Source organism: Polypterus senegalus, chromosome 12 (genome assembly GCF_016835505.1).
Source record: "Polypterus senegalus isolate Bchr_013 chromosome 12, ASM1683550v1, whole genome shotgun sequence".
Classification (NCBI taxonomy): Eukaryota; Metazoa; Chordata; class Cladistia; order Polypteriformes; family Polypteridae; genus Polypterus; species Polypterus senegalus.
Window position 1 is genome coordinate 161,243,333 of NC_053165.1, and position 14,316 is coordinate 161,257,648.

The 14,316-nt window shown below is 45.1% G+C and overlaps 2 protein-coding genes across 2 annotated transcripts in view; both read left to right on the forward strand.

Moving 5' to 3' along the window:
* Nucleotides 1–13,941, forward strand: part of LOC120540084 (C3a anaphylatoxin chemotactic receptor-like) — a 30,039-nt gene extending 16,098 nt beyond the window's left edge. Inside the window, exon 2 of the mRNA XM_039770566.1 lies at nucleotides 11,783–13,941. Coding sequence (XP_039626500.1) covers nucleotides 11,787–12,863 — 1,077 coding nt within the window. The 5' untranslated portion in view covers nucleotides 11,783–11,786 and the 3' untranslated portion in view covers nucleotides 12,864–13,941. The remainder of the gene's footprint in view (nucleotides 1–11,782) is intronic.
* Nucleotides 5,473–6,528, forward strand: LOC120540174 (chemokine-like receptor 1). The gene has a single exon (XM_039770722.1). The coding sequence runs from the start codon at nucleotides 5,512–5,514 to the stop codon at nucleotides 6,526–6,528; it is 1,017 nt and encodes a 338-aa protein (XP_039626656.1). The 5' UTR covers nucleotides 5,473–5,511.
* Nucleotides 13,942–14,316: the final 375 nt, after the last annotated feature.

Sequence of the window (14,316 nt, forward strand, 5' to 3'; positions counted from 1 at the left end):
GATAGATATGAAAGACACTATATGATTAGCAGATGGATGGATATAAAAGGCACTATAAAATGCATAGATAATTTTACAAATTTGGTTGTGCTTAGGGGCTTGATCCCAGGTAACCCCGCCGTGTTGATTGGTTGGTGTCGTCCATGTTGGGCTCCTGCCTTTACCCGATGCACTGGGATAGTGTCTGGCACCTGAAATAGAAGATGAGATGAACAAGCTGTATGACATTCGTCTGATAATGGATGTTTAGATGGATATCTTCATGCTTGTCAGGGCAGGTTATGTCATCGAGACGTAGCACCGAAGAGTCAAATTGTTTGCCTGCCTGCTCTCTTCTTTCTTTTCACACTTTTCTGTTTCAGCACGTCTTCACACCCATGGCTGCCACTTCCTTCCCATCAGCTCTTGACCTTGGCTTTGACCTCCAGGCGTTTCTATGGTTACGTACCAAACAAGTATAAATGAGCTGTCACAGCCTGAGCTTCTTTCACTTCTCGTGTGTCCCTCTGATGCTGGATGGCTCTGGCTGGCTCTCCATGATGTGTAATGGCCGCCTGTCCTGGGTGCTGCGCACTAACGGTGTGAGAGGTGTGTGAGGGGGAGACGGCAGGAGCTGACTGAGGGTTTGTGTTTGAAGGTTACTAGAATTCTTTCACTAGAGCTCATGAACTAATTCTTAGATTACTGCAAAATGGCAACTCATTAACGACGCGTTCATTAAACTACAGCTTGTGTGAAACAATTAATAACCACACGCCTGTTCTTGAATTGAAGTCCTTTAAAACCGAATCAGAAATACACAGCATTGCGTGCTTAATCTGTCTAACAGGTTTCTAATCTGAATGTGTCGCTGCCATTACTGTTCTGAAAAGGAAATGTTAAGGGCAGATCTTCCATTTAAAAAATGGTGGAGAGGAAAAAAGTTGTAAAAGAGCAAATGAGGAGACACACCATGAGTGCCATTGTCACAAGACCACCATGTTGGCCAAGGCCACATAATGGATGAATCCAGCAGGAGTGTTGTCATGTGTAGAGAGTCCAGCGAAATTCAAACTTGAACATCTGACCGACATGTAACATTCAGCCACTCGCCAAATAACAGGGAAACAGAGAGAGACATGAAAGGCACTATATAATAGTCAGTCTTGAAAAAATTATAGAAAGTTGGCCAAGCCCTGCAATCTTTACAATGCTTGGCTTCTTCTTTTCTGCTTGTCATTGCTAATTGTCCTCCAGTGACGCTGCTGTGTCACGTGGAGTATTGTGGACCGCCACACCATGTACTGTTGTCCCCTCTCTTGTAGCAACTCCTGTGACCCCATCATGACACACTATGTTTAGTAAGTAAATACTGGAATTGGATAATCGATGCATTTCTTTCCATGGCTCCCGCTTGCCATCACTGGGGTCACTCCAGTCCTGTCACCCCCTTCACTTGCAGACGTCTCAGCTCCTCACAAATCTAAATGGACGAATGGATATGAAAGGAACTATAAAATAGAGAGGCTTTCAGATATGTCACTTGTGTTGTGTGTATATAGTGCCTGTTCTGTTACTTAACAAGATAGATATATAGACGTGAAAGGCACTATATAATACATACCCGGTTCTGAGATACAGAAGTGAATAAATCAAGCTGACCATGTGTGAACTTTTATCATTGGGTTTCTTCTTTTCTTCTTCCCATTTTTAAGTATCCTCTAGTGATGTGGCTGTGTGAGGTCCGCGGCTCTGGACCCCCAGATTATTTACTGTTGTCGTCCTTCCTGAACCTGCCACAACCAAAAACAGACTCCAGGGACTCCGGCCTGACCAAGGTGCAAGGTGGATGGCTGAACCAGTTTCTTCCCTTGACTCCCGTATGTCGACCCAGGGGTCACTCTAGTCCTGTCTTAGACCCTTTGAGTTGCAGACGTCTCACTCACTGGCAGCTCTGTGACTAACTGATCCCACCCTTAGACAGACAGATATGAAAGGTACAATAGGTGAAGTGTGCACCTGTACTACATCTACTGTATATAGTGCCTTTCATGGTACTCCTCAATCTAACATGGAGAGATAGATATGAAAACACAATGTAACAGAGACAGACCTGAATAGAGAGAGAGAGATGTGAAAGGTGCTATATAAAAGATAGAAAAGTGAAAGGCACTATATAATAGATGGGTACATTGGCTCACCACCCATCTCTGATGACAACATGTTATCTTAGCTGGAATCTCATTGGCCGTGGCTTTATGCTAATTTTAAACACGTTGTTGCTCTGGGCTGGTCCTTCAGAACAGTTCAGGGATGTGGTGGCGTTACTCCTTATCCTGGTGTCACGGGGCACAAGATAAGAAACATTTATTAAGCCCAATCACACTCTACATTCATCCTCCATCCATTTCTGAACCCATTCAAACTCGGTCAGGGTCATAGAGGAGATGGCGTCTACACTGGCAGCACTGGGACAATGCAACAACCAATCTTGGATAGGACCCCCGTCCATCAAAGTGCCCACCTGTACTCACCTCGGGCCCACTTAAAGTCCCCAGTTGGCTTAACCTTAAGAGCCCTGAGGTGAGGGACCACCCTTAAAATCTCACTTGAGCAACTTCCAGACTCCAAACAGATGGTGAACAGTGAAAGACTTGAAGCTGAGAGGAAGCCATCTTGAGCATGGGAAAGGCGCTATATAAACAAAATCTGTTATTAATATTATTATTATTATTGTCTTAATCACAGCCTTTCCTATAATGTCAGTAAATGTAAAGTATGACACATAGGAAGTCAAAATGTAAGGTTTGAATACACAATGGGTGGTTTGAAAATCAAGCATACGCCTTATGAGTAGGACTTAGGAGTCACAGTGGACTCGTCACTATCAATGTCCAGACAGTGTTCAGCAGCCATTAAGAAGGCTAACAGAATGTCAGGTTATATAGCGCCTTGACGTGTGGAGTACAAGTCACTGGTGGTTCTGCTCACGCTTTATAACACACTGGTGAGGCCTCATCTGGAGTTCTGTGTGCAGGTTTGGTGTCCAGGGTACAAAAAGGACATAACAGCACAAGAAAAGGTCCAGAGAAGAGCAACAAGGCTGATTCAGGGCTACAGGGGATGAAATTTAATGTCAGTAAATGTAAAGTATGACACGTAGGAAGTCAGAATGTGAGGTTTGAATACACAATGGGAGGGCTGAAAATCGAGCGTACGCCTTATGAGAAGGACTTAGGAGTCGTAGTGGACTCGACACTATCAGCTACCAGTGTTGAGAAGCCATTAGGAAGGCTAACAGAATGTCAGGTTATATAGCGCCTTGATGTATGGAGTACAAGTCACAGGAGGTTCTGCTCAAGCTTTATGATGCACTAGTGAGGCCTCATCTGGAGTCCTGTGTGCAGTTTTCCTCTCCAGGAGACAAATGTGAAAACTTTTTTTGATGACTAACATCACTTATGTGACTTAGATAGGAGAATGAGGGGTCAGACACTAAACGTGGCTTCAAACATGAGATGAAATTGAAATGAAAAGCAAGCAGCTGTGTGGCTCGTCTTCACCCTTGTCACCACCCTGTTTTGTAAATCTCGTTTTATTTCCACTTCTTCAAATTTTCATTCGTGTAAACCCATTGGCCTGTCAGCTTCAGAATAGTTCGGTCCATCAGTCTTTCTTCAACCTGCTTTATCCGGTTCAGGGATGTGGTGGGGTTGTGGCCTACCCTGATGTCACGGGGCACAAGATAAGAAATATTTATTAAGGCCAGTCACACACATCGACATCCACATCCATCAGCCATTCTATAATTGCTTGGGACCTCAAGTGTTTTGGAGGGGAGTGTGGGGGGGTCTGCCCAGGACACTTTCTTCCAAAAATGTTTTATAATTTTTAAAAAATGTGTGACATGTATTTAATAATTCTAAATATTGTTATTCTGTTGTCTTGGGTGTCTCTACTGTAATGGGTGCCTTTTTAACATCAAGCTGTAGACAACATCGTAGTCCACCCTGATGCATGTCAGCGTTAAGCAGCGGAAAGGCCTTCCACGAGTGAATGAAGCTCCTTGTTATGACCGTCACCTTTGTCAAAAGTTTGGTGTTCTGTGTTAAAACGACGTGGAAGTGTTGTGGTCCCGAAGGCGGCCCCGTTTCAATGCTGTTGTGACGGCTTTTGCACAGATGAGGTTCCTGAAGTGCAGGACCCCCTCCGTTCGGTCAGTTCCTTACCAGTGCGTCCCGTTTGTCACGGTTTGATCGTGAATATTTCATTTTGGTTGTTCGTTCTCATTTCTGGATTGCTTCTTCTTAAAACTTTTTTATGTATCTCTGTTATATAAAAAAAATCCTGTGACGAGACGAGACTTTTGACATGAGATTTTTTCAAGTCCCACCCTCCTCTCAAACCACGGCCAGTGTCCTCTCAGCTCTCACTGGTGTGAATGCTTTGGACAGACACAGTTCCTGCACGCTCAGCTCTTATAAATTTTTACATTTTCCTCCCTTTAATTTCCCAATTAAAGAAGACGTATTATGTCCAAATCTTATCAAAGAATTTCATCACAAAGGGTTATCAACAGAAAAACGAGTACACGGGAAATCCTAGCACCGAGAAACGATGAAGTCAAACAAATTAACGTGAAAATTGTCGATCGGTTACACGCCAAATTGGTTAAATGCGTATCAGTAGACTCTGCTGAAACAGTTGGTGGTGATGGTGCAGACAATGAAAACATCAACTTATAAGATCACAAAGAATATCGACAACCGTTAACACCGTCTGGTCTTCCACCGCACAAAGTACTGTCGAAAGAAGGATGTGTCCAAGAAAGGTAATGTAGTCCATCTTCAGGGATAACATTAGACGACAAAGGAGATCTTGATATGCCATTCGTATTAAAACGTTTACAGTTTCCCGTTAGAATAGCTTTTGTAAAGACAATTAACAAATCACAGAGACAAACAATCGAAAAAATTGTTTTACTTACATAATAGAGAGAAAGAAACGATATTCACTCACGGGCAGTTATACGTTGCATATTCACGATGAAAGTCCAAACACAGAATCAAAATTCAATGCAATATTGGTGAAAATTTAATTCAGAAAATTGTTTAAAAAATATTTCCATGTTAATTTCTAAGCCAAACAGAACAAAATCGAATTACGCAACAAATACCTCTAACGCAATATGAAACTGAATTTACTTTCAAATTATTACGTTTTACTATTTTTCACTGCGGTTTATTACTCACTGTAATGTAAAATAGTTAGGTCTGCTATGCACATGTAACAATCTGTTTCTGCGGTGGACTGGCGCCCTGCCCAGGGTTTGTTTCCTGCCTTGCCCCCTGTGTTGGCTGGGATTGGCTCCAGCAGACCCCCCGTGACCCAGTAGTTGGGATATAGCGGGTTGGATAATGGAAGGATGGATGGATGGATGGATAGTTTGGGTAATTTGGTTCCTAGGGGCGCTAAACCTACTGATTCTCACGTTGGATTTTTTTTCCTTTAATTTTTCTGAACGACAGCGTCATGTCTGGAACAGGTTTTTCTAATTTGACCGTGGTGGACTATAGCAAGCTAAGCTTCCGTGTAACCGACAGGGAGGATGAAGGTGGCACCTCGTGGACTTCACTGCGTTTCGTCTCCCTCGCGGTTTACATCTTCACCTTCTTCCTGGGCTCAGTCGCGAATGGCGTAGTCGTCTGGATTACTGGCTTCAGAATGCAAAGGACAGGCAGCACCATCTTGTTCCTCAACCTGGCCATAGCGGACTTTGTCTTCACCTCGTCCCTGCCTTTCAGCATCGTATACGCTGCCATGGGCTTCCACTGGCCATTCGGTAGGGTGTGGTGCAAGCTGAGCTGCGCCATTACGGTGTGCTCGATGTACAGCAGCATCTTCCATGTAGTGGCCATTAGCTGTGACCGATGCCTCACCATCACAGCTATAGTTTGGGCACAGAGCCATCGCACGCCTAAAAACACGTGGTGGACTTGTTTACTGATCTGGGTAACTACCAGCTTCTTGAGTTTGCCATATTTTTACTTCCGGGATACGAAAAAAGAGGACAATTTTACAAAGTGTTTCCTTCACGTGACCATGATGGAGCTCTTGACTCTGACTGCCGTTAGGTTTGCCTTTGGCTTCGTGCTGCCTTTACTCATAATTCTTATCTGTTACTCCATCATTGCCTATAAATGCAACACCGTTCAACATCGAAAGTCCATCAGACCCCTGTGTACGATTGCTGCTGTCATTGTGACGTTCTTCACTTGTTGGGCTCCCTTCCACGTCTTCCAGCTTTTGGAGTTACAACTCCTTGAGAATGAAAATGCATCGCTCAGCAGCCTGCTGAAGTACGGAATTCCCCTTTCGGCCAGCGTGGCTGCAGTGAACAGCTGCATGAATCCCATCCTCTATGTCTGCATGGGCCAGAACTTCCAGGAAAAGTTTAGGAGCTCCCTGTTTGGTGTTTTCTTCAGTAAGACACTCCTTAGTCAGAGATCTACGCTACAGATGGAGTCTTTAATAAATGAGAAGATGTAGCAATGCCACATAGAGTTGTTTCTGTGTCCATTTATTGTGTGTCACTGTCATTACTAGTGGTGACAGTAGCTTGTGGTTTAAGAAAATAGAAGTGAGACGAGATGAACAGAAAGAAGACTCCCGTGCTGGGTGGGGTGCCCGATTCATTCAGCTCTGTCCTGCACCTCCTCTTCAGTCAGACCCTTCAGATCTTCTTCTACTTTATCCATCCAATACCTCTACTTATTCTTCCTCTGTGCTTCCATGTCCATCACTCACGTATTGTCTCATCTCCTCACACGTCCATATCACTTCAGCCTACTGTCCTGACTTTTCTTAGTAGTCTCTACCACTTTTATTGTACCTCTGACTTATCTCTTTTCTTATTGTGTCCTTTATAACTCCACACATCCATCTCAACATTCTCATCTTTGCCACATCCAGCTGCTTCTTCTGCTCTTCCCTTTACTGCCAGTGTCTCAGCTCCATCATGGCTGGTCTTACCCGTCTTTAAAACCTCACCTATCACCTCCACCTTAATTCTTTGATCACACAAAACAACTGATAACGTCCTCAACATGCTTTATAAGATGTCAAGGAAAAAGTGACAAGAAAAGAAAAATTCAAATTAGCAAAGAATAATAATGGATAAGAGAAGCCAAATTTCTCCCTGGGGACAAATAAAGTTATATCTATAGTTTATTTCTCATCTATCTATCTATCTATCTATTATATAGTTCCTTTCACTTCCATCTATCTGTCTATTATATAGTACCTTTCTCTATCTATGTTATTTAATGGCTTTCACATCTATCTAATATATAGTTTATTTCTCACCTATCTATTATATAGTGCCTTTCTCTTCTATCTTTATTTAGTGGCTTTCACATCTATCTGTCTATTATATAGTGCCTTTCACATCCATCTATTTATTATATAGTGCCTTTCACATCTATCTGTCTATTATATAGTGCCTTTCACATCCATCTATTATATAGTACCTTGCACATCTATCTGCCTATTATATAGTGCCTTTCACATCCATCTATTTATTATATAGTGCCTTTCACATCCATCTCTCTATCTATCTATCTATCTATCTATGTAGTACAACAACTCTCAAATCTTGCACAAGTGCCTGCCTACTTAACTAGCTCCTAAATGAGCTTTAGAACACCAAAGTGTATAAAGAAAAAAATGAAAGCCATAAACTACAAACAAAAACTGGAGCACTAAACAAGGCCACCATAAAAAAACACCTCACACTGTTCCAGTTTGGTGGTGAGGTGTTGCCCGCTGCACTCGGGTCCTAATCCATGTGGTTCACTGTGTGGCAGGTGCGGCAAAACGCTGCCAGTGTATGTTCCCAACCTCCTCCTCATCTTCCTCCTAAACATGTGAATTTCCCCTTGGGATTAATAAAGTATCTATCTATCTATCTGAACAAGGCACAGAAAAAAATTAAAAATAAAAAAACAGGCAGACATGTAAACTGTGATGAGAAAAGTGAAGAACAAATGACAAGAGACTGGCTTCACCCAGAAAGAGCAGACACTCTCCCCCGCTGGACCAGAATGGTACGAAAAGCTAAGTGAGTACACCCCAGTGACGTCAGTCACATGACCATCACATGATTATGCCCACCATGCCACACCTGTGATGTTATGATATGGCAGTCATCTGGGGTCTCAAGAAGCAATGGGAGATCACCAGCAAGTAAAACAAAAGACAAACATGTTAAAAAATGCAGTTACCAGGGCCTCCCAATGGATGAAGAACGCGACCCTGAGGTGCTTCAAAGCTGCTTGCTTTCTTACAGGCCAGTGCAGAAGGTGACAAAGTGGCTCGCGTTGGACCTCCCTGTCCTTCAGACTGTCTACTGAGCACACTGTGGCCTTCATTGGCATTGGTGTATAAAATAAGGAAATAAGCAGTGAGCTCAACATATTTGGAAGGAGAAACTGATCACATTTCTCAGGTGAAAATTGAAGAAAAATGAGAAGTGAAGTTAATTTGGTAAAGGAAATAATGCAATGTAAAAAAATATAAAATACCACACATATTTATTTAAAGGTAACCATGGATACAAAAACGTTGGACATTTTGTCACACACACCAGGGCCAATTTAGAAACACAACTCCATCTAACCTGCAAACTCCACGCAGGGAGGACCTGGGAAGCGAACCCACAGGTCTCCATATCTGCAGTGGGTATAGAAAACAATACCCCCCTTCGACATATTCCTATTTTCTTTGCTTTACAGCCTTAAATGAAAACACACAAACCAATCTTTTTTCCAGTTTTACTTACTCAATGCAATCTGTGACATCCAAGTGAAAGACATCACAGCTACAGTTTAGAAGAATTATAAAAAAAATAAAAAAGTCCCTGGGGCAGAGAAACACAATCCCGCAACAGGATGCTGTCCCCTCCATGTGTTACTGTAGGTATGGTGTGTTGTGGATGGTGAGCTGCATTGATGTACTGTTTGGTGTTGAGGCTAAAGAGTTTGATTTTGGTCTCATCTGACCATAAGACTTTTCTCCACTTGACAGCAGAATCATCTAGGTGCATTCTGGGAAAGCTCAAACGAGCCTTAATGTGGCCTGTCTTGAGAAGTGCGACCCTCCCGAACAAGCCACAATTGTGGAGCGCTTGTCAAATTGTTGTCACAGGCACACCATTAATGACCACTCTTTGCCATAAAATCCCGTAACTCCTTCAGAGTGGCCATTGGCCTCTCTGTGGCCTCTCTTACCAGTTTCCTCCTTGCTCTTCCATCCAGTTTGGAGGGTCCCGGGAGGGTCCTGGTAGTACCAAACACTTCTTTATGATGGACTTTACTGGGCTCTGTAGGACTGATGAACACTTTGATATTTTTTTGTCTCCAACTCCTGCCTTATGTCTGTCCACAACTCCATCCCTGAGATCTTTTGAAAGTGGCTTGCCACCCATAGTCATTTGTTTTCTGTCAGTCGCTCTACCAAGGAAGGGAATGAATGGGCCAGGAACAGCTTCACTAATCCATACTCATTACAACTGAGCACAGGTGGAAGGAAGGCAGTAACCGCAATGGAAATGGTGGGCACTTACACCTGCTCCCTACTATCACTACAGATCACAGTGTCATCAGCAAACATCACAGTCCACAGGGACTCCTGTCTAATCTCATCTGTCAGCCTGTCCATCACCATCGCAAATAAGAAAGGGCTCAGAGCCGACCCCTGATGTCATCCCACCTCCGTCACTCCTACCACAGACCTCACCGCGGTCACACTTCCCTCGTACAACTCTTACGTAGTTCTCTGCCACTCCTGACTTCCTCATCCAATACCACAGCTCCTCTCGGTCACCCTGTCATTTGCTTTCTCAGGTCCACAAAGACACAATGCAACTCCTTCTGGCCTTCTCTAAACTTCTCCATCAACATCCTGTGCTGACTTATGGCTCCACTTGGGACTGGTCATTCAGCCATTCGTCGGTCACAAAGTGCACAGGTCATTGCAGTTGAGGCTCGGTGGGTCTAGTGTGGGTCATTGGGACGGACACTTTAACTGCTGGTACCAAAGAAGCACAATCTGATCTTCGTGTCTTGGAGGTCCAAGTAGGGCAGTGTTTGTCATCGTGTCACTGGTGGGTTGTGGGTTGCTGTCTTTGGTTTGTGAGTGGGTCATGGTGGGTTTCCAGAGCAGCAATGTGTTTCCCCATTTCTAAGTTAGCTCATTTTACCAAGGGGGGCACCCTGATTTTGCTTGTTTCACAAAGGGGGCCGTTTTGCAATTACTGCTCGTGGGACATCAATGCATTTAAAAAGGCAAAACTGGGGTGTGGGACCATAAAGGTTGAGAAACACTGGAGTAAGGGAGGTGGTGCGGGCTGAATACATGAGAATTAGCCACGTGGAGCAGAACCAATCAAAGCAACCGTGAAGGTCCCTCCAATAGTCAGAAAACATACAAGACCCTGTGAAATAATAATAATAATAAAAACAACTGCACAGACAGACAGACTGACAGACGGACTGACCGATCGACCTGGAATGAGAGGGGCGCTGACACCAAGAGTATCTTTTCTTCCCCCATAGCATCGGAACCCACTAAGGAATGTGTAACAAGTCACCTGCCGAATCAACCAGCCCTGAAAATGGATGGCGCTGGAGCGTCGGGCCCATACCCAGCCGCCACTGGCACTGGTGGCCATGAGGGCTAAGCCACGACGAGTAGAAGGACTGCCGCATTGCGAGTCGAAGCCTAGGACGAGGGCCCGGGTGGAGCCGCCGTGGGCGCAGATGTTGGTGGTAGTAGTAAATATTCAAACGAGCACTTTGAAGGCCGAAGTGGAGCAGGGTTCTATGTGAACAGCAGTTGAACATGGGTCAGTCGGTCCTAAGGGATGGGCGAGCGCCTTTCTGAATTGTGAGGCGATGGCCTCCGTCATCCCCTGGGCCCATCGAAAGGGAGTTGGGTTCAGATCCTCGAATCCGGAGTGGCAGAGACGGGCGAGGGTAGTACAAACTACAACGATCCCACCCCAGTTCCCATACCTCGATATACAATAAACACAAATTCAACAATAACAAATCAGTAACAAAAACCACACATGATGAAGTCCATGAAAAACGGCAACCGATGGAATGAAATGATGGACAGTCCAGAGACCAACACGCTGTATGTGAATGTAAAGACAGTCCTACCGGTGTCTCCTGACGATGACGTGTGAATGAGCTCAGGAGCGCGCCTTTCTTCGTAGATCGACACAGAATCCAAATCGGAATCCAAATCAGTCCTCACGCAGCAGGCAGACACCAGACAGTCCACACACACGCACAGGAGACAATCCGGGACCAAACGAGAGTCCTCAGGGAGTAAACGGACAGGCGACTCAAGACACAAAACAACAACAGACTACTTCTCCCTTTGTAGAACCAGCCTTCTTTTGAAATCTCGCGCCGGGCTCCTTGTCCCCAGCAGCCCCTGCACCCTCAGCAGACGACCAATCAGAGCCACTGCAGGGACTGCTGGGAGTTTGTTAACCCCGTAATGCCGCTGCATGATTATTATAATAATTATTATTGCTATGTGTATTATTGTATGTAGCCCACGCAGAGTTGCCTAAATGGCGATAATAATCCATTCAGTCTTTAATCTGTTTAGATGTGAAGCCTGGATGAGCTGCCAGTCCATCGGCGGGTACGGTCGTGCCCACCTTCTGACACTTTGACTGCCTTATTGAAAATCCGTGTGTTGAATTTGTGCTTTTCTCTTCTCTTAACAGAAGAATGTTCACCACAGCGATGGATGATCACCCCACCTACGGCACGACCCCTGAAATGGAGTACTACGATTATGAAGACACTTCGGAAACTCCAGCCGCCTCTTTGGCGCTCTACTCTGTCACCTTCTTCCTAGGCACAGTTGGCAACGGCTTAGTCATCTGGGTCATCGGCTTCAGGATGAGGAAGACGGCCAACACAGTTTGGTTTCTAAATCTGGCCATCGCCGACTTTGCCTTCTGCTGTACCCTGCCCTTCAGCATCGTCTACACGGCCTTGGGGTACTCCTGGCCTTTTGGAAACGTGATGTGCAAGATGACTTCGGGAATCTCGGTCAGCACGATGTATGGCAGCATCTATATGCTTGCGGCCATCAGCTTTGATCGTTGTCTTAACGTCATCGCCGCCGTCTGGGCCCGTAACCACTGGACTGTTTGGAAGGCTACCATCACTTGCCTCATCATATGGGTCTTGTCTGTGGTGCTGAGTATTCCTTACTTTTATTTCCGAGGTACAGAACAATCCGAGAATATGACAATTTGTTCTTACAACATAACTTCCCATCAGCACCGTGCTCTGACGGTTAGCAGATTCATGTTAGGCTTTCTCATTCCCATAATCTTCATCATCTCCTGCTACAGCATCATTGCCTTTCGATTCTGCACCTTTAAGCACAAGAGCTCCTATAGACCATTCCGGGTCATTGTCGCTGTCATCCTCGTGTTTATCGTTTGCTGGACTCCTTTCCATATTTTCCAAATGCTAGAGTTAAAACTCCATCAGCACTCCAATGAATATGACTTTGCTGAAATTAAATGGATACAACGGGGAATTTCAATTTCCACCAACATCGCCTTCTTCAACAGCTGTTTGAACCCCATCCTCTATGTCTGCATGTGTAAGGACTTCCAGAAGAAGGCCAGGGAATCCATCCTTAAGATCCTGGAGAGTGCGTTCAGGGACGAGCTGTCCCAGTCCTGGATGAGCAGCCGGCGGTCCACCACACAGAGTGAATGTGCGGGGCTGGAGCAGCGGAAGAACAGCACGGCCGTGACCGACCTCTTCCTCGTCAGCACCGTCTGAGACAGGAGGGTACAACACTCAAAGGGGGCCGCCATCATTGAACATTACCAATACGATCACATGAAAAGGCAGATGGGCTCCTGTAGAGACAGCGAGGGTCTGCTGCAGGATAACAACGGGCTTGACTTTCAGCAGGGAGCGCCATATCCTTGTGGGAATGTCCCTGTAGTGTGGGTACTTAGTACTGATGTGCTGCATTGCACACTCAGGGTCACACGATATGCAAATAGTATCCTTGTGATTTGTATATAGCGCCTTTCCTTAGGGCCACCACCACTTGAAATTGCCTTACAGTCCGGCAGAATGATTTCCAAACCATCCATATCCTTCACTCATTGAGGGGCTGGCACCCCACTCCACGACGGCTGTTGACCCTGAAACTTTTGTGCTTTACAATTCTCTTTAATACTATATAGTGCCTTTCCATAAGGACCACCCTTTACAGTTTGGTAGAAAGATTTCAATCCTTCATCCACTGAGGGTGACAATTGATTCTGAAGCTTTCTGCCTTACAGTCCTAGTTTTTGTTATATAGTGCCTTTCCATAGTGGCCTCCATAATTTGACATCGTGGGTCCCGGCAGTAACTGGAGTTGAACCCGAGGTCCTTTTCCTTTATATTTTATGGCGCTTTTTCAAACTGAATGGCATGCCAAGTGACTTTACTGGTCTTTACAAACTTTACAGACTTGCTGCTTTATATAGCGCCTTTCCATATTGAACATCAGCCCAAGCTGCTTCAGTGGTCTTTGACAAAAGCCAAAGTCTGTAAGGGCAGGTGAAGTGACACGTGAACTGAACCTGCAACTTCGTCCTTTCCAGTCCTATTTTATTTTATATAGCGCCTTGCTAAGGATTTGACCCCCCGACCCGGGGAACTCCCTGTGCTGTTCAGCTCCGCCATGTTGCCATGAGCCACACACTTAACTCGTTTCTTTAAGCCCTACGGTGTGTTTATTTTTGCATTTTATTTTACATTTTTTTGCCCTTATACTTTTAATGCTGCATTTACAAAAGATTACATAAATAAACGTTAAAAATGATGTAAAGACGCTGCAGATAACTTGTGTCACAAGTCGCTTCTTTCCAGGACTTCACCTCCTGGTGCTGTGCTGATGGACCAAATAGAAGAAGGAGCCTGTGGTTTGGACAGCTACACACGGGGGGTGGTGGGGGGGTGAATGGATCTTCAGAGAGGCGCAGTCCCTGGCCCTGGGGGTCCGGTGGCAGGGGGGCCCCCCATGAGAATGAAAGCAGCTGATGTCTTGGAATCCCACGCAAATGAAGGGTGTGTGCCATCTGCTCAGCTTGAGTTTGACATTTGGCTGAACGACACACTTTTATTGACATGGCTGCAGGTTTGCTGTGGGTCTGGAGTCTTGACCCCAGTGCACCAGACAAACCCTGGGGGTCCCGACTAACTCTGCTTTGGGCGACTGCGCGTTTCTGAAAAA